We start from the raw sequence: 23,717 nt of genomic DNA, 5'->3' as shown, positions 1-23,717 counted from the left end.
TTATGGAATTTCCCACCGGTGACTCAGAATGAATCATTAATGATTCCAAGTGAAAACGATACCAGTCTGTCTCCTCTCTGCTTGCAGCGGGTGCGTGGGATTTAACGTTCTGGTGAAATGGGCAGTGTTTTCTGTTCATGGGCTGTGGGATCCCAACTTCTTCACATTGGAACCATATGTTTGCTGTAACACCTACTCAAAGAGTTTGGAGTTGACAAAGTACATGTCTAGCAGCAGGTTAGAAGAAATGACCTGGAGCAGAGCCCTTGCCAGCTGATAATAGCTTAGGGACTGAGCAGGGTGACTAGGGAGATTTAGGAAAGTTTTTTCCGAGTGGATGAAGGTGGAAATCATTCCACTTCTTACCATACTGTTTCTGCTTTCAGAGTAGTGGAATTGCCCTGTATACTGAAGTAAATTCAAACACATGTGGTGATTCCCTGCTATTGCTGTTGCTGGTGCAAAAAGGGGCAGATTTTGCTCCCTTTGATTTAGTTGAATGGTCTGAAGGGTTCCCAACACTTTAGAAGATCCTGTTCCTCGTTACTTTGCCAAGTATTAACCCCTTAGATTGAAACTCTCCATCTCAGTTGTCTGCCTTGGTCTGGAGGTCAATTAATTTTCAGTTGGTTCAACTGTTTCTGCATGTGAAATGGAAAAGAAGATTTTTTTCTACATAATCTTCCTATGTCGCATAAACAAGTACCACAGAACAAGGCAATCTTTTTGTGCTTCAGAACAAGGACTTTGGCAGTCATATATTATGGAAGTGTGTTTTGCTATCTTTAGAAAAATACAATCAACATGTGTTTTAATAATGAATGCAGTTGCCTGTGTGTTCTTAACTTGGCTCCTGTTTGAGCTGCATTATGATTATGGCTGATAGCATAAAGCAGATTTTCCACAGATGCTTTTTTAAGAAAATGTTGTCTCGTAAGTGTTTGTTTTCCATGCTGAAAGTACGTGTATATGGGGCGAGGGGGAACAGTGATGCAAGTTTCTTTTCTTCCATTCTGCTTTTTTTTTGAGAAGTGAGGAAAAGACAAGAATGCTCACAGCTGTCTTTGTGGTACAACTTTCTACTGTCTGACCCTGTTGCCCCCCCTCTTCCCCCCCCCAGCGCCCCAATTCCTGCTGCATTTAATGGTTGTTCCCATATTCTTACTTATTTCCTTATCCATTCTGTGAAAGAAGCCTTGTGTTGCTTTTGCCTCAATACCTTTGTGCTTCTTGGGTCTTCCTGAAGATACCTTCACAATCTTGATAATAGGATAGTTTTATTGACTGTTTCAATGGATGGTGGTGAGGGAAATGTTTTGGTGCCTATAAGATACTTGGGGGTTGGGGGAGTCTGCTTTATTTTTGACAGACTAAAATTTTTACAGCATTTTGGGCATTTAAAACACAAAATCCATCAACCTCAGGTGAGTAGAGAGTGCAGTGCAGAGCATGTCTTCAGAGTTTCAGGTGTTCAGGAAATTAGGCACATGAAGAGGTGTTGGTTGAACTGGCTTGTCTTGCTCCAGAGAGCATTCTGTGACAGAAACAGGGATTTAATCAACTTCTCCGCAGTGGCATTCAGCTGACTTAAGCAGGTCCCTATGTCAAAATGGGGAAAAATATCCCATACAAGTAAGCTTGCGTGAAGTCTGATTGGCAATTAGGTAGGCCATTTTGAGGATTTGGGTTTTCATTTATAGAGTTCTTGCATAATTACTTGATTTTTTTTTTTTTCCCCTTGCAATATTTATTACATATGTATGTTTAGTTTGAAAATGTAAGCGTAATACTAGTTTCCTTGTTAATTGTGTGTGGCTTACTTTAAGGAACCTGTATTCTTATCAAAGACAGAGTATAATTATGTCCTTAAAAATTATACAACTAACTGCAAAATTTATTGAATTGTCTGAAATTAAAATTACAGTCCTCTTTTCTTGGATGTGAATAAAAACACTTGACTTTGGTATTGTAAGGATTGAAGTTCGTATCTTTGGAGGGGAGAGCAGTCTGTGCAATCTGCCACCAGGTTGTTTTTCTTAGGATATACTATTTTTTGTTGCTGCTCTAAACATTAGTATAACTTACTGAAGCTGTTTCATTTGTTGGATAGACGATGGGAAGGTGGAGATCCAGGCGTATCCAATCAGAAGACACCAACTACTATCCTCCTAACCCCAGAGAGAAAGTTTCATAGCTTTGGGTATGCAGCAAGAGATTTCTACCATGACTTGGATCCCACTGAATCAAAGCACTGGTTGTATTTTGAAAAGTTTAAAATGAAGCTACATACCACCGGTGTAAGTAATAACTAACTCTCTTGGATAGTTGTGCATTTGCTACTCAAATCTTCTCCCCGTGGACAGTGCTAGATTTTGGCTAAAGATTGTGAACTAGATGTGAAGCAGCTTTATTTCTAAGTTCAGAGAGTAAATAAAGTAAAGTAAACTTTTCAGTTGGCATTATGATTCACTTTGCTTCTCACTCCATTTGGCAAGCGTATTTTGCCAGCCTTCTAACTAGATCTTAGAAGTTCAATATCTGCTTTACTTAGATCTTCATGTCCTCATTTTCCTGGGTGAAGTTCATAGCTGTCTAGGGAGTCTCCATGAGGTTGGTTTGTTCTATAAATTTACCCAGAACGCAGAAGTAGAATATAAGAGCTGTGCTGAACTCTAGTGCAGAGAAGCAAATTTCCTCAGAGTTCATTGTCAAAACTGCAAGTGCAGTGCAAGTGCAAATCATGCTGTTCATTTGACCTTATTCCTACTGATTATATTTTTGTCATTAAACTAAGTCATTCTAGAGTTTTGGGACTTGGCCAGTACTTTCTGTATTGAGGTGTTTTCTGGTTTCATGTGTTGGTGGGAAGCCGAAAATCTATGCTTTTAACTCTTAACTTGGATTAAATATCTTGCATGTGCAGCTTTGTTGCAATTAATTACAAATACATTTGTTGTAATTATTTAATATTTAGTTCATATTTCTCTCTTTGCCTGTCGTTATTTGTAGACATGATAGGTGTTTAAAAAACAAGTCTAAAATAAGCAGCAAATGTCATGCTCCAGGAAATTCAAGTGATGAGTTAGATCCTCTTCAGAACAATTTTGTCACTTTTTCCTAGCCAGGTGGATAAAGAATTCCCTTTCCTCAAGCAGTGGGAATTAATTTCATGTTTACCTTTTCCTTTTTAATAACTTCCAGTTATTTTCTTTCATGTAGAATCTTACCATGGAGACAGACCTGACAGCTGCAAATGGCAAAAAAGTCAAAGCACTTGAGATATTTGCTTACGCTCTGCAATTCTTTAAGGAACAGGCATTAAAGGTAGGGTAATGCGTCCTTATCTAGATTTTCAGTATTCATAACTGATATAAATGTGAGCTTAACACTGCTAACCTTGCCAAGCTTCGACCTCAGTAGTATTTGATGTAAACAAAGCAAGGCAGCTATAGAAACTCTAGGCAGGCTGTGGACTCTGGGAGCTCACAATAGCCTGAAGTGATTTCCCCTTGCCCAGGATTCAACAATAGTAAGTGTATCACTGCGATGCAGAGTTCTGAATATCTTCTTACTGGCTTAAATATTTTCTACTTCTTTTTTTCATGAAAAAACATTGATTTGAAAAGAAAATTTAAAAGTGCAGGAGCTGAAGCTCAGCAATTAAATTTGAGACTGGGTCTTGTCCTTGTCCCCTACACTTCTGCTGCTGGGATGATGGATTGTTCTGTGTTCACGCAAGGTTCTCTCTTATGTTAAAGAGTTGGCACTGTGAAACGCAATAGGATGAGCACCTGCTGATGCCTCCTGCCTCAGCCTGACTTTGTCTTCACTGATTAAGCAAAGGGAAGTTGGATGAGCTGGATTTATTTTGTAATAGAAAGATTATTAAAAGCTCATTTATAATTTGGTGACTTGAATTTCACTGTAAGTCTGTACAAAGATGACCTGCTGAGGTGTACAAGCTGACTAACCTGGTGGAAATAGTGTAATTTTGCCAGTGCAATGATCTGTAAAGGCCACTTGATTGCACTGAGAATGCGGAATTCTGCACCAGCTATATATAGATATAGCACAGATATATAGCCTCCATTACCCAAACCACAGCACTCCTTTGCACAGCACTCCTTTATTCTGTTTTACACAGTTAAACTGTAGTATGTGTGCCAAAGAGCCACAATTAGGCTATGGTATTTTGGCCCTGTGCTGACCCTTTGCAGGGGTGAATTTCATGTTGTTGTGCTGTGAGATGTTATTTGGTTGCCCTTATCCTGAATGCACGTTTATGCAGAAAATCTAACAAGCATTAGGGAGAACCAAAAAGTAAGACAGGAATCTGTTAGGGGTTTAATTTGTAAATTCATACTGTGTTCTGATGGACAGTCTCCATTTATGTTGCTTTTTTTTTTTTTCTTTTTCTTTTTTCCCTACTGTGGCTGGTGTTGGTAGGGAAAATGCATTTTATTTTCCATTTCCCATTTGAAATGTTGCAATACTAATTTCTTGTAATATTCTTCTTGGGTCACAAGATTGTTTTTAGTATTCTCCTGTGAAATATATGTCCCCAGTAAACAGTTTTTGAGATTTAAAATCTCATGTAAACAGTCAACTGTGAGTTAAGTACACATTGGCTTCAAATGTGCCATTATAATGTCAGCGTATGCATAGTAGTTGCTGGGTCAAATCAGAATATTCATCCGAGCAAGCATTGTTTAAAATAGCCTTGTTGTTAAAAACTAACCTACTTTCTTGAATGGGTTTAATTTATTCTCTGTGAGATCTCAGTCTATTCTTTATGGTTACAGAGAAGCAATCCTACAATTACAACTCAAATTCCTCATCTTGTCAAAGTCTTATGTAACTACTTTGGGGTTGATTTTGGAGTCAGACTTGAACCTGTGCATAGTCTGGGGGAATTCTTAGTGAATATGAATGCTATATGAATCCCATCTATTTGCTGTGCTGCCTGTTCAGGGCTACATCCTTCCTGATGTTAATAAATAAATCCCTGTGGTTTGTGAGTGCATGCTGAAACTAATTAGACAAGCAATGTAAATGAACTGTTACTTTGGACTATAATCTGTTCGTTCCTAGTGCCCTGTGCAGTATAAAGGTACTACTTTTCTAACGTGGATTTTTGAACTGCAGCATAGGTAAACAAACACAACACCTTGGCACAGCATATGCAGAAACATTTTTTTGCATTCTAAAGGCCCGTTGTTCACCTTTCTGAACCTTTCCCTGTTTGGATGGAGATTTAGATAGGACATATGGTAATGACATTTTACTTGGAACCTTTCCCAAAACATGTCATTATATCACCTAATTGGCAAATGCAATACAGACTTTCCTCTTTTTAAGGCAAAAAAAAAAAAAGAAAAATAAAAGAACTAAACTAGTCTTGAACGTTTGCTTAAAGCAAAATTTTCAAGGAGCAATCAGTCTTTTTTTTTTAAAGGATTTAACTGTAACTTCCCCTTGTTAACTGAGTTGTAAAAATTTGATTTAAAGGTAAGTGGTGTATAAAGAAGTCATTGAAAAATCCAGATGGTAAAACATAATGTTCATCAGTGATAACCTCAAATATTTTTCTGTGTATTAATCAAGATGCAAGTGTGAATTCTTCAAACTAACAACAAATCCCACACTGTGACTAAGAATGTACATAAATGTTCTGTAATATTCAGCAGTGCATGAGTTGCTTTTGGAAAAACTAACTTTTCTACTTCATGTTAAGCAGTAAACTTTTCTATAGGCCTCCTTGAGGAGGCATCAACCCTGATCTCTAATGGCACAGTAGAGCATTCTTGACAAGTTGGCAATAATTCTGATTTGTAGCATAGATGTAACAGGAAAAAAATTGAAAAGAGAAAGTTACTGTTACTGGAGCCAGCAGAAAATAATGTTTTCTTATAAAGTTGACACCCATCATTTTGCATTCACCTCTATTTTCCTTTTATTTAGGAGCTCAGTGACCAAGGAGGCTCGGACTTTGAAAACACTGAAGTAAGATGGGTCATTACAGTGCCTGCTATTTGGAAGCAGCCTGCAAAGCAGTTTATGAGACAAGCTGCCTACAAGGTAAGATTACAGGCCGAACACAGAAATGCCCCTGTAAAGCCCTAGTTGATAGGCTAAATGATAAACTGTATTTGGGACGATTAGCTCTATTATAAACTGTATAAAAATGGTCTAGAAAAGAGTCAAACTAGAAACATTGAAAGAGAAGTTAACTCTACAAAGCAGTACCTTTAAGTCATACGTATTAACCTCTCAAATGCCTTTTTCTTTCTATTTACTTTTATATATTGCTGTCCCTCACTGCAGACTGATGTTTTAGTCATGTTGTACACTGTATTCCTGCTGAATTCAGTGCAGATGGAACAGATGCAGTTTTGAGGCCCAAGGGAAAGCTGATTTTAAAATACTGGACAGAGTTTTGTTTTTTTATTTTCTTTAGGTCATCACAGACTTTTAAAGTAAAAAAAAAAAAAAAATAAAAAAAAAAAGGGAAGAGGAGGGAAAGCAAAGAGCCTCCTTGGTGGGACTTTTTTTCCAGTTCCCATTTTCCCACAGTAGGAATGAAAGGACTGTGAACCGGATAGTCTGGATATAAAATTAAATTCAAATGTTATTTTCACCAGTAAGAGGTTTATCTGCATTTAACCCTTTCCCCTCAGCCCCCCCCAAATATGTGCACTTTCCATATGCGTGTCCTTTATTTCAAATTCAGTTTGCGTCTTTGATACACGGGATGTACACAATCTTCTTTTCATCAGGATATTCATTTTCTGTTTTGTTTTATTTATTTTTGGTCAGAGACTTGCGTAACCCATTGGCAGCAGCTATGCGATGCACAGTTTGTAAAATATCTAGTAGTTCATGAGTAATTTGCAGAGTGCTCCTGGGAAGCACCCAGATTTTTCTAACTCTGTTTCTAACTATCTCTAATGTTGAGCAACATTTTTCTTAACAGTCTTTATTGTGGGATTGCTAATGCTAGTGCCAGAAGCAAAACACTCTTAAAGTTCTGATGGAAGGACACGGTTGTAGGTAAATCTGAAACACTAGAGACCCATTCATTATCTTTGTATATTGTTGTCTGCCTGCTGTCTGTGTGCATGTGTGCTTGTGAACCGGGAGCTGTGTAAGGAGCAGGGCAGGGTAAGGTAGATCTCTTGGCATTTCTCATTTGTGGCACAATGGAATGTTGTTAATTAGTGTCTGTGTCTGTGGTTGTGTCTGTGATTGTGTACTTTTATCGGCAAGCTTGATAAATAGCAAGGACTGACAAAGCTTTTAACTTGGGGTGTGTGATCAGCTGCAGGAAAACATAAGGGTTTAGGGAAATAATTGATGTTTACTTGATACACACAGTTGATTTTTTTTTAAAGTAATGGGGATGAAGAAAGAAGTGCAGAAAACTGAGAGTTCTGCATTGCCATTCAGTCTTTCAGATTCTATTGCTGGATCCAACGTGTTCCTCAAACCAATATGTACAGATGGATCAGAAGTTGCAGCCCTTGTTGCTAGCTATTGGAACATCCAACCATCATGACAATGAGAGCTTGTTGTCGTAAGAGCAATCGGGGCATCGAGTAGAGAAAAGTGTGAAAAGGCAGTGGTAGAAACTTTGTTACTGGAAACACACTGAGGTACAACCACTAGTCTAAACTGAGAGTTAACTAGTGGGAAATGTTTATGAGCTGTGGAAATCTGCTTGAGTAATCTGTGGCAAAATATTAATGGCTTCAGTCATTGGATCACAACGTAAAGCCCAGCCTTTCTGGAATGGTTAAGTGGTTGTCTAGGCAAAGCTAAATATTGCATGGAATTTCTAAAATCGAGTAAAAAGTGTTGTAGATTTGCATCTGCACTTAACATCCATCAGCTTTTGTACAGCCTGCAATCTTAATGCCTCTCTGAGATTTCCTCATCTCTGTTTTGCCTTAAAAAAACCATTGCTAACCTGGAAATCTTAATCTGCCCAAGGGCTCCCGCGACTCCCCCTTCCAGCTGCTGTGCTGCTTTCTCATTTGAATGAGTAATCTGGGTGTTCCCTTCATCTCACAGTTCTTCCTCTCTCTTTCAAAATCCTGCTAATTCTGTCTGCATGACAGCTTTTCCTGTCTGTACATACTGCTGAGCTTTCATCAAAGCTGTCACTGATTTTGCATCTCGGTTACTGCAACATCATTTCCTTGGCTTTGGCAACTGTAATCTGACCTGTTTTGTATCCTTTCAGAATACGCCGCTAAAGGGTTTTGTAGCCTTGCATTTGACAGGGAATCAACCTACATTTGACTCCTTCATCTGTGTCATCTCAGACATAAGCTGCATGTCCTGGACATGAACATCTGTAATGCTAACTCATTTTCCTCCTCTGAAACCCTCTCTGTTTTTGTCATGCCTACAAAAACTTGACCATGATTGACCTACTGATACGTGAAAACTGCTCTTCACTGCTTCTTGCTGTTACCCTGCCTGCCCCATTTGTATTGATCTATTGTACTTTTTGTATTCTTAACTCTTTTTATATTTGAGTTGTTAGCTCTTTGAAGCAGGTATTTGTTTATTCTCATTTGCCTTGCTCTCTGGGGCCTCCTGAAGGACTAAGTCTGGTAGACCGTAGAGAGCTGCATGTCCTTATAACCTCACTTTGCTGAACCAAAATTACTTTCTTCTTGAATAACAGTCCACAGATCCTTCTTCCTGTTCCTCATGCTTAATTCCTATCTATCCAGAGAGAGTTTGAAAGCTGTGTGACACCTGTTGAGGTCTGGTCACATTTGGAGAGAGCTCTGTGGCAAGAGCAGAGTGTCATCTCTGTAGGACCCACTTTGACTTAAGTTTCCTTTCCCAAAGCGTATCTGCTGGGATTAGTGTGCATTGCATCTGTGTTCGTTACACAGATGAATAATGACTCTTAGGATGCATCACTCAGGTTTCCCATTGTCCCCTCCAGTGAAATATAAGGCATCATAAATAGCGTTAACTTCTCTTGTTTCTGTGTCTTAGTTGTTCCGCTTAAAATTCTTTGCTTTGGTGTAGTTCTGTCAGAAGTACTGTATTTACCAGTATTAGAAGGAATCCCATTCTCATGAAGAACTCGCATCGTGAGTAATAAATTCAAACTGCTGATATGTTTTCTTATTTTGGAGACTTTGGCAACATGGTCTGGTTGGACAGCATGTGGGAGGACTCCATCCCGCTCATGTGGGTGGGACCTGCCCGTATTCTTGTCCTTGCAGAAGCAGACGAATGCAACTACCTGCACTGAGCCTGAGTTTTAGCCCCCAACATGAAAAGATGGCTTAGGTGTGGAGGCAAGCCACTTCCTGCGCGTGAACATGACCTGGAATTTACAGCCTCGTCAGAAAGGCATGTGAACATGGACACAAAACCAGGATCCCACTCTGTGTCATCTGAGTTTGTACTGACAGAAGAAAACTCAGTGTTTTGTTAGTCTTGTATTACTGATGAAAAAAAAAAAATCGCGTGTCCACTGATGGAAAGGTGAAACTAAAAGTATTCAAAACTATTTGTGTAGAAATCCATTGAATCTAGGTAGGTGTGAATAGTTGCTTCAGTCTTAACAGCACTTTGCTCTTAATATATTACTATGAGCAGCACTTTTTATCCCTTATCCAAATGAAATTCAGGCACTGTAGATTGATTATTAGAGGAAAACAAGATCCAGTATTCTTGGCAGAGTGTTTCTTTTTAGTAAAGGCATTCTTCCAGCTCATCTTCCAATACAAATTCTTTGGGCACAGTAAGAGCAGAGCAGAATCTGCAGGCTGGAATTCCTTGAACATGCCAATAAGAATAAGGTTTTAAGGAAGAAATTGGACTGTGACAGGAGTATGTGAATGCAGAAGCTATAAAATAAGAATGTAAACCATGGCATACCAAATGCACTAAGGGCAGAGCAAAGGAAAGGGAAGGATAGTGCGTTTTCATAAACTTGCTCGAAATATTTTGTAATCTTACAAACATCAGTTAGCTGGTCTACTTAGGGATATTGAGGTTTCTTTTAATGTGAACTGATTTTGAAATGGAGTTCTAGAACTCTGAAGTAGATTTATATTCCAATTACAAGTAGCAAATAAAATTGTTTGCATGGTAAGCTCCTATAAATAAACAGAGGCAATCTAGGTTATAGGATTAAGCATGTGAGCCTGGAATTCCGGAGGCTTTCTTTAACCAGCTCTTAGGCTGAATATTTATTAATGTTTTCACATCAGTTTCATCATGGAATGCGCATGATGAGAATTATTTTAACACATTGTGTTCCAGGGTCACGTTACATTACATTGATCAGTACTACCCTGCTCTGTAGAAACCTTCAGAGAAAAGTAAACAAATTTGGCAAAAGAGTAATGTGATGGCACATAAAATCCCTTGCTAATGAACACGTGACGTGACATATGTTTGATTTTAAAAAGATGACTGGAGAGACTTAACCAGATTGATAGCTGTGAAGCTGAGGTACGTAAGTTGTAAGTATTTTCTTTGGGACGTCAGCCACATGCAATTGAAATTTATTTGTCAAGGCACAGTGTAACAAGACTTCTGCTATTAACTACATAAAAAGGCAATGATGTTCAGGCATAAGCAGCACTGGGAAGCTGGTGATTTGTTTGAAACTTGTTAGTGGAGGCAGACGAGGCAGAAGTGTGTTAATGCATCAACGATCCTGATTATTTGTAGCTTCTGGGGTTCTCTTGAGTCCATGCTTTCACTTTTGTGATATTAAGATCTTTTTAATCATAAGGATTAAAATGTTTATTAAGTGGTATGTTAGGGAGGATTCTACATTTTGTAGCTATGTTTAATTAGGAAAGGATGACTAATTGAGGAGTGAAGATTACAGAGTGGGAACTCAGAACAGTGGGAAATGTGTACTAATTGATCTTGGTTTACACACTTTAATTACCCAGGCAGGTTCACATGAAAGCAGAGGCAGTTGACAAAGCCATCTGCTAATCCAATTCTGTACATTTCTGTTCGTCCGCTTCTGTGGCACAAGTTGGAATATTTGGAGGTTTTCTTTTTATTTTGCTAAGCAAGTAAAACAGGAGGTTTTCGTAGCATTCTAGGTAAGAGTAGGTAGAGGGATCTGTGCCCGTCTTATAAAGCTGTGGAACATGTTTCTCATGGTCTTAGAAATTGCCTGAAAGGGCACTGGAACCAACAGAAATAGCCAAAAATTAGAATCTTCCCTCTGCCTGGAGGAAAGACTGTGCTAGATGGGGTTTTCCAGCCAAAAGAAGAAAATGACAGTCTGAAAGGCTTAAACTACAATCAGGAGGAGTGGGGGAAGTGATTGAAGTCCACAAGCAAATATAAACCAGTGTGCACAAGTTCTAAAAACTAGTGGGTAGGATTGTTTGTAGTAAGTTCATAGAAAGGACAATGGAGGAGGATAATAGATCGCTCTAAAAGATGTCTTAGATGCCAGTATTCAGCTACAAAGACAGAAAAAAAATACAAGCTGAAACTGGAACTATAGTGAAAAATGTTAAGGCAAAATCAGAAAGCCCAAGGTACAAAATAAGATGCAACTGACAGAAAGTAGCAAGCGTATAGTTTTCTTGGCGAAACTGATCTCAGTCGGGGCCACTTGTATCTCTTTAATAAAATCAGCTTGAGTCATAAGGACCTACAATTAGGATATTTTGAAACAAAGGGAAGGGGAGAGCCTGAGACACTAGGAGGGATACTTAAATAGGAAGAGAGTCAGGCATTGCTGTTGTGGTAGCTGGTACGTGCTCATGGTACAAAAAGCATTTCTAAGTAATGTAACATGAAAAATTGAAAAGCTTATGAGAATTTAATGGCTTTGTTTTTCTAATGCACGCTAGTCATAAAACTTGCAACTAATGTCCTCCTGCACCTTGGGGGATAAAATGTAATGCAGCAAAAAATTCTTGGTAATGCTTCAGACTCCCTCTGACTGTGAGAGGAGAGTGACATTTTGGAAGGCTTGACAGAGAGGAGCCCTTTTAGTCAGCATTGGTGTTTTCTGCAAGAAGCCGCGTTTACCTTAGCATTTGGAATAGAAGTATAGTCTTAATCCTTGTAACTTTATATAGTGAATAGTGTATTCTTTCAATATTGTGCAATTGTTAGTGTCTCATATAGGGATTCGGCAATATTTCCTGTTCTCTGTCCTCTCATTGCTCCTACTGCCCAGGAGAGCTTCATGGTTCCCCGAGTAATACTTCATAGAGCTCAGGAGCCCTTGAGATTATCTGCTTCTCTTCCGTCTCTGGGTTTGATTATGCATTTTAGGAGTTTGAAAGGTTTGTATTATATCCTATGTTTAGTAAATTTTATTGTTTTATAAATTAAAAAAGGGAAATTATAATACAAAATCGAGAAGACCTGATGAGTATGGGTTTTAATAATAGAATCAAACAGTGCTTACAGTCCCAAAGAATTCCAAGGTTGAAAATACAAAGAATAGATTATAAAAATAATGTATAAAATATAAAGTATAAAAATGCACAGGTAAAGCAATCTGTACTCTTAGCTGGGTAACAGCAAGCCCAGGAAAAATAAATTGAGGCAGTCTGACCGTGCTTAGCAAAGGCATTTATCTCAATAAGACAGCCTAGCCATCTATAACAAATCGGTTCTTCAAATCAGTGACCACACAAATGCAGCAGTTCTGACTGTATCCAATGCTACTCCTCAAAATTAATTATTCAGAGTGTGCTGAAAGTAAAAGTCACGCTTCATTACAGTTCCAGGTGCCACATTTATCTTCTTGCTTTTCAGAGTGGGATAATGCCATAGTTTCTAAACAACCATTAAGAGGGAGCAATGTTACAGGCTGTACTTTATTTCTTATCATAGGAGTAGCTTTCTTGTTAAGTTAGTAAACAGAAATGAAATATCAATGAAATATCAAATGGGTTCTGCTTTGGTCCGAAACAGCTTGCTAAGTAGCACGATCAGGTATGTGTATGACGGATAGCCAGCTTGAGTATTCAGAGTCCAAGCACCCCCCATTCCAACAAACTTCAGCAATAGCTCCGTTGTAAACCTTGGTATTGAGTTGGATGCTGAGAAATTGATGCATTTGCTTCAGTGGATTGTTTCACAAAGTTTGGTCTTAAGTGACTTGCCAAATGTTATATGGGAAGCTTGTAGCAGAGGTGAACGCAAAAGAATTGAGCTTCAAGTCCAGGTCTGCTATTTGTATTCTCATGCTTTTAAGTACAAGACTATTTTTCTCCCAACACCAAATACAGGGAAGTGAATTAATTGGGAATTGAATTTCCCTCTCTGACAAAACTGAGGCAGATTTTTTTTGGTGCAGATTGTGTTAGTGTTGTAAACTCAACTTGTGCATCCTTGATGCATTAAACTAATTGCTTTCCCTATATTGAATCACTTTTTAAAGTGACTGATGGCTGATGTTTAAGGCTAAAGGACTGCTTAGGACTGTTGTATCTTTGTATTTTCAGATTTCAAGCTTTCAGATTAAAAAAAAAATGTACTGTGACAAATGTTTCCTTTTGATCCCAAGACACTCAAATAAAAGTTCTAATTGCAAAGATGACTGAACTCCATATGGAAGCCTGTGAGGCCCTGAATAACTGCAGGCTTGTTACAGTGAGTCTGGTACTGCTGTCACACTGTCAGACACGATGGGCTCCCTTTCGCTGATACAGGCAAGGATTTGACACGGCATTCACAAAGACAAGGAATGAGAAAGTGTGCAGGTCTTTGACGTTTGGGAAAGATTCCTACCAGCAGTTCTGGTTTTTCTCAGTGTATAATACCTGCACCATTTTAGAATCGTGGAAGCATTCATTGGAAGCGTTTATTGGAGATCATCTAGTCTGACCTTCCGTTTGAAGCAGGGTTATTGCCAACACCAGCTCAGCAGTGGCTTTGTTTAGTCAAGTTTTAAAAATCTCCAAAGACAGAGATGCCTCTCTGGGCAGCTGTTCCAGTGCTGCATCACCTTCGTAGTAAAAAGGTTTTTTTGTAATATCCAATTTGAACTCTACAAGCTACAACAGGTGGCTGTTGCCCCTTGTTATATCTCCTGGCAAGACTGAGAAAAGTTTTGTTCTGCTGTCTTTGTAATTGCCCTTCAGATAGCTGCCCTAGACTGCTATTAGATTGCTCCTTGGCCACCTCTTTACCAGGCTAAACAAAGCCAGCTCCCTCAGTCTCTCCTTACAGAACGTGTTCTCTAGCAGCCCTCCTTCAAACCTCTCCACTTTCTCCATAGCTGTCTTGAACTGAGGGGTGCAAAAGTATTCAGTTGATAACCTTTACAGAGCTCATTCTGTAGCCACTACTCATGGAAATTAGCAGTCATGAATACTTATACTGAGAAATAACAAGGAAGTAAGTGCTGAAGTAGAGGGCTGTAAGTGATTCTGGTGGTTTCTTCGAAATTAACAATAATAATAGTAGTTTATACGATGATTACGTATTTTCATCCCAGCTTTTTGAAGTTGGTATCCAAGAATTTCTTCCACCATAAAACTAAGTCTAATTATAAACAAAATGCTAATCTAAACCTCTTGCCCCTTCAACATATACGTTCATGCACAAACTCTTAAATGAGGAGTAGTGTTGCTATTAACTGGAATTAATTTATATCTTGTCTGGTGAAGTTCACCAAACCAGCTATATGGGTGCAAGTGTGAGGTACCTTATTATAATCTATCCTGATTTCCTGCAGGTTAGAGGATTTCACCTAAAAACTCCCTTCACAGGAGTTCTACCTTTGAAGTGTGAGCAGCAATAAGTTCAGCCTATATGAAGGCAGTAGGAAGGCTTGTGAATTCTTTGTGGGTTAGGTACTTTGTATGAGCTTCTGGTTTGGGCAAGCCCTGGGAATTCAAAAAGCACTGCAAATCCTACGCTCTGGTATTTTAAAAGCAAGGAAAAATTATATAAATATATAGTAACCGTGGCAGAAGGGAAGATATCTGGGGTCTCAAAGAGAGGTCTCAGATAATCCCAAAATCCTAAGGACAATTTAAAGACCGATTTTTACATTGGGGTTCACCCTTCTACGTCTTTCATGTTACTTAATCACTTAGTGCAAAGTGAATAAATGAAAACTATTACAGGGGTCTCTTAACTTCCAGTTTTATGCCCCCTCCATTAAATTGATGTCTTTTCCACTTTTCATCTTTTATAATTTATATTTCCCTTGATGGCAAAATGAAGTAACTACTATTTTACCATAGCCTGAGATTTTGTTTATGCTCTCTCAAGCAGTTTTCTCACAGAGAGATGAGTGTCTTTGTCCTGTCACTTAACTGTACAGATGGGGAAGCGGCCACTGAAGGAATTCTGCAGCTGTGATAATTTTCCACTGTGTTCTTACTTGTGAAATGCAAAATATCAGTGGCACCTGATCAGAACAGTATAAAGGACAGCCTGTGCCACAAACCTAATTTTAGCTCAACAGGTAACAATAGTGTGAAAATGTATGCATTTATGTATATCTATTTTGTATATGCATCTATATATAGCAAATGTTGTTTAAGAGGAAGCACAAAGCTCTTGGTTCTCTAAAGCAAAAAGTGCCTTTACGACATTGTAGATGTCAAATCTTTACAGGGTCAACCACCACCCAAACATTGTGTTGACTGCATTTAAAAAAAAAAAAAAAGAGGACGTTAATTCTCAGTTTTCATCTAGGCTCTTAAATCCTGAGTATGAATTTTTGAAAGGAGGGGAGCACCGAGCAGCTCTTCCTCCTGCCTTTGGCAAACACAGCCTCTTTGCTGTGGTCACTGAGAGGAATTTGGGTGCCTTTGAAAATCCAGTTTGTTTTGTGGCTGTTGAGCAATTTTAAGAATCTGTCTTTGAACAGATAAGTGGACTGAGCTAAATGGGCTGTCTGACCTCACTCTGTTGTATTTATTCACAATACTGCGGTACTCTTCATCACTCTGAAGACTAACAGCAAAGCATTGGTGTATGTGACGGCGTAGTGATTTTCAAACATTTTTTGTGAAGGCTTCGTAAGTCTCAAGGCTGAAGATCTAGCCAAACTGCATGTGCTGTGCTTTTCATGCAGCTTTGTGATATCCACTAGCCCCACTCCTGCCAACCCAGCTCCCCTTTACGTGCCTCTTTGTGATAATGCTGAGAGTCTTTTCCCATGTTGCTCATCTTCTTTCCTGGCATGCTCTGCCTCTGTAATTAGATCTCAGTCGTTTATTTGTGACATCCCGGTTTGATGCCATAGAACTGGAGAAAGTACTAGCTAGTGAAAAAGGAGGAGGATTAGAGAAGAGCTCACTTACCAAGGCACTAAGTGGATGGTGTTATCATGAATCCGTTAACACAATGAACTGATTAGTTTAAACAGTGTAAATTTCACAAGGCACTTAATTTCCAACTGCTGTTTTGTGTTGCCTTGATTCAGTCACACAATACTTTCTTCATGCGGGCTGCGCGGTGCTTGACTTGCAATCATGGCTTTCCTATTGTTACTAATTATAATAAATATCTTGGAAAATAGAAAAATGTTGTTGTTAATTCACAGCTTCTGTTTTTTTTGGCTGAATGATGTTGTCCTGCAGAGCTTCATTTCCTAATGAATCACATTATCTTTACGGAGCTATTTCATGGAATCCAACTTTTAAATTTTATCTCTGGTGCCTACTACTGTGGCTTTAGTGGTAAAACAATTTTAAAAGGTGCTTCCTGCCACCCAGAAGAAGGGATCATTACACTCATCTGGTCTGCAGCATTGCTTCAGAAGTGATTAAAGTAATGCAGTTGGTGGAGGGAGCAAACTGTGAAAGCCGAACGGGGACCCAAGGTTGTGATGGAGCTGTCCCTCCAGCTTCTGTATGTGCTACGTGTCACATGCAGACGTAGAAGCTTGCTGTTTGGTGTAGAGTAGCATTTGGCTGGGACACTGAACTGGAGTTCCGGGGTTGTGGAGCGAATTCGCACCTTATCGTGGGTTCCTGCACAACATTAGCCAAGGCTTTTAGTCTCTGCGCCTTATTTTTCCAACTGCCTAATGAGGGTGGTTCTTCTGTTGCACATGTTTACCCGCTTAGCCTATTTATGCCACATTTTTGTATCTGCAAGTGTTTTATTAATTGTGAATGCAGTGCCTACGGCACTGATGCAGTACTGAATCAGGTCTTAGATGACTACAAAATTTATCAAAGCGGTAAATTAGAATTCATCCAATCAGACCTTATTCTTAGTTTGTTTCTCTTTCTGAAAGATTGAATTTAACTACCATGGAAGTAATATAGTATATTACTCTATACTTAGTTTACAAAATGTTTTCCTTCAGTGGCTTTCAGTGCATAAAGGACAAAGGCACTAGTATACATATTTTACAGATAGGTAATCTGAGCTAGTAAGGACTACAGAGTCTGCCAGGATCATCTCAATGGTTAGTAGCACAACAGAAAGTAAAATTCACTTCTCCTGAGTATAAGCACAGTTCTCATCCAGAGAAAATGCACTTTTTAAAATTTATGAGTATATGTTGGAATAATTTCAAGACCGGGGTCAAGACCGGATTGCCTGCACAGATCTGATTATCCTAAATCTGTGTAGTGCTCCTTTGTACCTCCATTATTTCCAATATGTACTGACTCTTAACCAGAGAGTTTTCTCTTTTACTTTTTGGATCTTTTTCAGAGGCTATGTTAAGATTAATACATATTTTCACCATATTTTTGCCATAAGGAAGATGCTGATTTTACAATAATAAGTACAGCTGCATCTTGACAGGTTGAGGCCTTTCTGCCTATGTTAACATAACACTGAGGTGCAGGAACCATCTGGATTTAATCCTACATAAGTGTGGGGTGAAATGCACCTCGTCCTTTATTTTATTTATTTAATGTTTTCATCTCCCCAACCCCCCATGCTGCAGAACATCATTAAAGCAGATCCCTCTGCTACCGCTCTTCTCAGAGTTTGCCTCCATGGGGCCAGTTTGGTCCCGTGAGCTGCTGCTTTCCCTCCTAGCTTGGCAGGGTAGCACGGCTAGCCTGTGGAGCAGCCGAGGGGCTGGCCCACCGCATCAGTTGGGTTTGTCAGCCGTGCTATAGACTGTTCTTCCTCCACACAACCTCAGGGACATAAAAGTCTAATTATTGTACATACAAACTTAATGCAAATACTTTACTTTTAGACGGAGAAAAGTTCTTGGGAAGTCTGCACAAGACAGGGCAGTGTTTTGCTGTTGTGCTCTGGTGTAGTTTCATTCTGCAGGTTTGGCCCTTTTTAATGGTCTGGTTCCAAAAGTAAGCTAGACCTATGCAGTGATCTTGTGAAAGTGTGTGTGCCTGCCTGTGTTATCACCCAGTGTTGATGGAAGGGCAGAAACTTCAGAAATGATTGAAAATAGGCAGCTGTGTGCAGGAAAGCACAGTTACGTGTTCCCTGACAATGGCAAAAGCTGCAGTGTGAGCTGAGAGCCTCCCAACACTCTCAGCAGCCAGCCGTGAGATTGCAGAAGTTTTAGTATTCAGAAAACAAGTTTGACTTTAAAGTTTTTTGAGTGAAGAGGAAATGTGTGTTCATGAAAGAGAGAGAGAAAGAGAGGATTTCCAGGCAGGTGAAGCTCAAGGAAATAAAGATGAATACAAAATGCATGGGTCTGACTCCAGTTAACATACGATTCTAATAATAAATCAGCGTCTTAAATTCAACAGATGGAGTACTATTTTCTGTGCGTGGGGTTTTTTTTTGCACTATTTAAGACCTTAGTATCAGTTCTTTTAATCAGTTTTATAGCTCAAAGAAATGGGTGCACTCCACGTAAGGCCTGTTCCTTGTGTTACGAGTCAGTAGTGGGGCTTTTTTTTTGTTTGCCTGTAAAAAGATGCCTGATGTATCTCTCTGAAAAAGCAAAAAAGGAGATCTAACTTTTGCTTTCAATAGTTTGAAAGGATAGTAATAGGAAACGTGTACCTTGTCAGTGATGGCGTATTTCCTAATATGCTATTCCTTCCGAGGTCTCTTTTAATCTATAGTAATGATGATTCTGCATATGAAATGAGTGAATATCGTTTAGTTCTCTGGAAGTGCTCAGACTGCTATACTGAGCTTCAGTCCAGACCTCAGTATTTGCTAATGATGAATTAGTCTAACACTTGGCAGCTGATGCTGTTCAGGGAATCAAGAATGTATTTGTGGTCAGCTGTGGCTCTCGTCTGGTGACACGTCTCTGGGTTAGTGTGCCAGGTTGAGAATTCACCTGCCTGTGGATGGTAAAGTTATTTGTGCTCCAGTACGTGAGGCTTTGAAGCACTTTGAGGTTTGCTGTCGATGATGCATCTTGGCGAATGAACAGCAATGCACTGGCACCAGCTCACAGACCTGTTTTACTGGAGTGAGTGAAAATCTGGGAGTTCTCTTGTCAGAGCATGAAATCTTAGTCCTCAGGCATATAAGCAAAGTGAGTTTGGGGGAGTCTTTTAAAGTAGTTCTTTCCATGGTGTTCTTTGCTTCTTCCAGGTGTATAAACGCAGCAATGTCTTGCAAATAAATTAATTTTTAAGAACTTTCTGATGCTCAAAGGATTTTTGTAATTCCATGATGGGTTTTCCACGTTTGCGTTTTTGGGAAAACTGCTGTCTGCTTCCTTCGTGTTTCATAAGTGATGACTGGGTTTATACTGCTAGTGAGTATAATGGGAGAAAGAAAATCTCCTTAGCAGAGTACAGTCAAGACATGACTCTGTTACAAAGTCTGCTATAAGCTGCCCCAGGCAAGAGCAACATGATGCATCTGTCCCACTGCCAGAATGATCTATATAATGTTGAATACCGAGACATTGTTTAGATCTGTTCCGTTCAAGCCTGTTAACTTGTGAATCTCTGTTCTTAGTTACAGCAGTACTTCGGCAGCAGTGGGCGAGGGCATGGAGTGAGGCAGATAGAAAGGAACAAATGTAAAATATAGCAAATTCCCAAACTTCTACAGTTAATATTTTTAACGAATGCATCACTGTTTCTTTGTGTTGACCGCCTGCTGTTTTCACTCCTCTTTCTCTGCATGCTCGATAATTTTCTCCCATCTGTCCCTTTCTCCTCGGCTGTAATGGTGGGACAGAGGTACCGCCTCCTAAGTCTTCATCTTCTCAGAGCTTGTATTAAAGCGACCTCATTGCTCCATTCCTTCCCAGCAATATGTATGTGTTCGTGTTTCTTTCCCATCTCCCCTTCCCCCATTCTCTCTGTGCTGTCTGTAGATACATATATGTACAGTAATGTGCTATCTCTGGTGATCTAAGTAGAAATACTGCGTACACAAGGTATGAAATAGAGTCAATATTGATCCATACATATATATGTACATAGATATGTATATGTACAGATAAAAATATATATATGTGGGATGCCTAGTACCTTTCATTGTACAAGATGCCTGTATGGTCTTTTTATGGTGTGAAATAACACATTGTTCATTGTAATTGGCCCTTCAAACTCTGCAAGGAAAGCTTTTTAACAGAAAACCCCAACATTTTCTTCATGAAATTCTGTTAGGATCAGCTGTGCTTTGAACTGTTATAAACTGTCATTTCTGTTGAATGTTTTGCTCAGGGCCTATTTTAAGTATGTTAAAATAATATCTAGAGAGAAAAAGTAGCAAGAATAGCATCTGCTATACTTGGAGGGTCTGAGAACATGGATCTGAGTCCATCCGCTGCAGGTCACTGCCTTCCTCTTCTGATATGCAGGCTGCAATGTGAAAAGTACAGACTGCTGCTGGAGGAGGGGAGGAAGCAAGTGTTATTGTTAATGGTTTACTATTTTCTTTTTGCAGAACCAGACTTGGAAATTTGTACTAAAATCCCCCCTGGAACAGATGACTTTGCAATTAATACAATCTTTTTTTTTCCCCCTTTCAAGTTAGGAAATAGCAGTGCATTGCCTGTGTGTGCAACTCAGTTCTTGTCACCTCTGCAAATACTTTATGATGTAGCCTTTGGATTTTAATATCCTTAGCAACAAACTGTTTTTTCCCTAAAATACAATTTTCTCTTTAGTGTGTAGGTTAGACACAAGACTAAGAATTGCTTTGTCTGTGCTTCTAACGTACGCCCAGTACGTGGAGTAGACTAAGCACGCCAAGTTCATCCACATTGCTGGATATTAAAAAAAAGGCTTGCTGCTCAGATTCAGAGCTCTCATAGGACATGATAACGGACTGAATATATGTGAAAACTGCAGCAGGGTGGTAGGGAGCTATTTGTTCTGTGCCCTTACTGGATAGGGCAAGAAGTGCTGGCCTTGAAGTTGCAGCAAGGAAGATTCAGATTAGGCTTTTAGCAAAACTTTCCAAAGGCAAAGACGGGAAAGGGCTGAGAGAGTTTGTGTGCAGAGACCGTACATTTTTGGAATTCTTTAGCAGATTAGATAAATATCTGTGAGGGACCAAGTATTGATTCATATCTTTTGCCCTTTCCAATGCAACAAATTAGAGCTTTGTGTGTAGAAGAGCTCAGCTGGAGATAAGTGATGTTGAAGTAGCTGGTGTGAAGCCAGCCCTGCCTGTGCCTAGTACATCCAGACCGGTTGGAGGAAGGATTGGGTTTATACTAAGGCACAATGTAAGAACTTCATCTTCATCCCCAGTACCGCTCCAGAGCTTTACCTAAGCCTGCACCTGCCAACATGCTTGCATGCAAGTGGTATGATGGCAGGAGAGTCTGGCTTGGACCTGTGCTTGATTTATACCTTTTAGGGTTACTCTGGCTGCTGTAAATCTGTGTTTTCCAAATTTTGAAAGTTTGGTTGCAAACATTCTTTTCAGTACAATATTTTTTCAATACGTGTTGCCACGTAGCTGGGAAGGTTTGATATTCTGTGACATTTGCACAGTATTCTCCTTCCCGGACAGTTCCATTAATTTCAGATCATGCTGTTGAGTCCAGTGGATGTAACCGAAGCACAAGGTTTTGCCCAACAACAATAAAGGATGTAAAGTGGCCATAATCCCAATCATGAGGTGTGCTTTTAAAATAATGAGCAACCATGATTAGTTTAACCCTTACTTTCTTATTTTGGAATTTATTTGTTGTTGTTTTTCCTTTTTTGTTATCAACAATGAGGAAGATGCTTTCTATAAAAATCTATGTACCTTATTTATTAAGATGGAGAGGATAAAATGAGTCAGTAAATGTGAAGGACAATTTTATGTCTCCAAGTTTTACCCCAGTATTGCTTTTTGAACAAGCTTTACTTTGAGTTTCTAGCTGCAGGTGTAAACTAGCCAGCAATTCCCACAGCCCACAGCGTGGCTATATGAAGGAAGCCAAATTCCAGTCCAGGTCCACAGTCTTTCCATGTGAGTCTGCCTTCTTTTGGGGATGCTCTGGAGCCACCACATGTGTATGAGTTGAAGTGAAGGTTTGCTGGAAGACTGACCGTGGAAGCAGTCAGTCAATTTGTTTGCTAGCATGTTTAGTACTCAGGCACTTAACTGAAAAACAACAGCAAGTAAACCAAAAGTTGAGCAGAAAGAATTGAAAGATGTTTTTATCTGTTTTAACAGAAAATCGTACAGTAGGGAGAAGTACAGGAGAAAAGAAATGAAAACACAATTTTGTCAACTGCTCTTTGATATTATTCTCTAAGCCCAGCTCTGAGAGTGATGCAGTTACATGAGAACTTGTGACTTCTTGAAAATCTGTGTGTCTGGAGGCTGAAAATCCAGAGAGAAAATAGAAAGAATGGCAAATGTTGATTTTTTAATGTGGGGTTATTTTTAGGCTTGTTCCCATTACATTTTTGGGAACTTGCCCTATTGTATTTTGAGTCCTTGAACAAACTGAGCATTTTGAAGATGTTATAAAAGTGAATGTGCTTAAAAGCAGTGGATTTTGAAATGGAAAATACTGGTTTTAAGTCAAAAGATGCATTACTGGCAAAGTGTATTGTATATTCCTAGTAAGCTACACAGTGCGGAGAGGGTCCATTTCAGCAAGGACTAAATATACCTGGGATATAAAGAAAGAGATACTTAAAATATCATTGTGGGGAGGAGAGGCCAAAGGTATTCCTTCATTTTTTAAAGCAGACTGGGGCCCCTCTTAGCATGCAGATTCACAGGTTAATTAGGAGTTCAGGTTTTAGGCCATTCATCACAGGTTTCAAAACGACTTTCCTCCTTTCTCCACCTGTCATGTACACAGCTGCTTGGTTAGACACTTAGCATGGTAAGTGCATGCGTACTTCCCTGTTACAGCCTGTGAAGTTGTGCCATACATTGTGGGCAGGACGATTCCCAGATCAAGACCTTTAGCCGATGGCAGCAGCTCCTTCGCGCGTTGAACTCGGAGGGCTGACCTGTCTGAAACGGCGAGCTGGGGAAAAGCTTGTTCAATTGCTGAAAAGGGTCTGATAGGTTGCGGTATTTCCCACCCCACTTCTCTGATCGATTCTCTCTCGCAGGCAGGAATGGCATCTCCTGAAAATCCCGAGCAGTTGATCATTGCCCTGGAACCCGAGGCTGCCTCTATCTACTGCCGAAAGCTCCGCCTGCACCAGATGATAGACCTGAGTAGTAGGGCGCCTGTCAATGGTTATAGCCCAAGTGACACTATTGGAACTGGATTTACACAGGGTACTACTTCTATTAACTCACTTCTTTAGATTCTTATGCCCAAGTTTGCTTTGTCCATGAGGGCTGTTTTCTTACCAATTCTTGTTGTCTTTGCTCTCGTGAAACGTTTCAGGCTAGCA

At 39.5% G+C, this 23,717-nt stretch overlaps 1 protein-coding gene across 1 annotated transcript in view; it reads left to right on the top strand.

Annotated features, from left to right (window-relative positions):
- The window catches only part of HSPA12A (heat shock protein family A (Hsp70) member 12A), a 58,548-nt gene that overhangs the window by 21,599 nt on the left and 13,232 nt on the right, over positions 1-23,717 (top strand). The window contains exons 4-7 of the mRNA XM_075155139.1: positions 2,111-2,297; positions 3,220-3,324; positions 5,962-6,078; positions 23,427-23,598. Of these exons, the coding sequence (XP_075011240.1) occupies positions 2,111-2,297; positions 3,220-3,324; positions 5,962-6,078; positions 23,427-23,598 (581 nt within the window). The remainder of the gene's footprint in view (positions 1-2,110; positions 2,298-3,219; positions 3,325-5,961; positions 6,079-23,426; positions 23,599-23,717) is intronic.

The sequence above is a fragment of the Calonectris borealis genome, chromosome 7 (assembly GCF_964195595.1).
Source record: "Calonectris borealis chromosome 7, bCalBor7.hap1.2, whole genome shotgun sequence".
NCBI classification, from domain to species: Eukaryota; Metazoa; Chordata; class Aves; order Procellariiformes; family Procellariidae; genus Calonectris; species Calonectris borealis.
The sequence above is the reverse complement of the archived record's forward strand: the minus strand, read 5'-3'. Positions and strand labels throughout refer to the sequence as shown.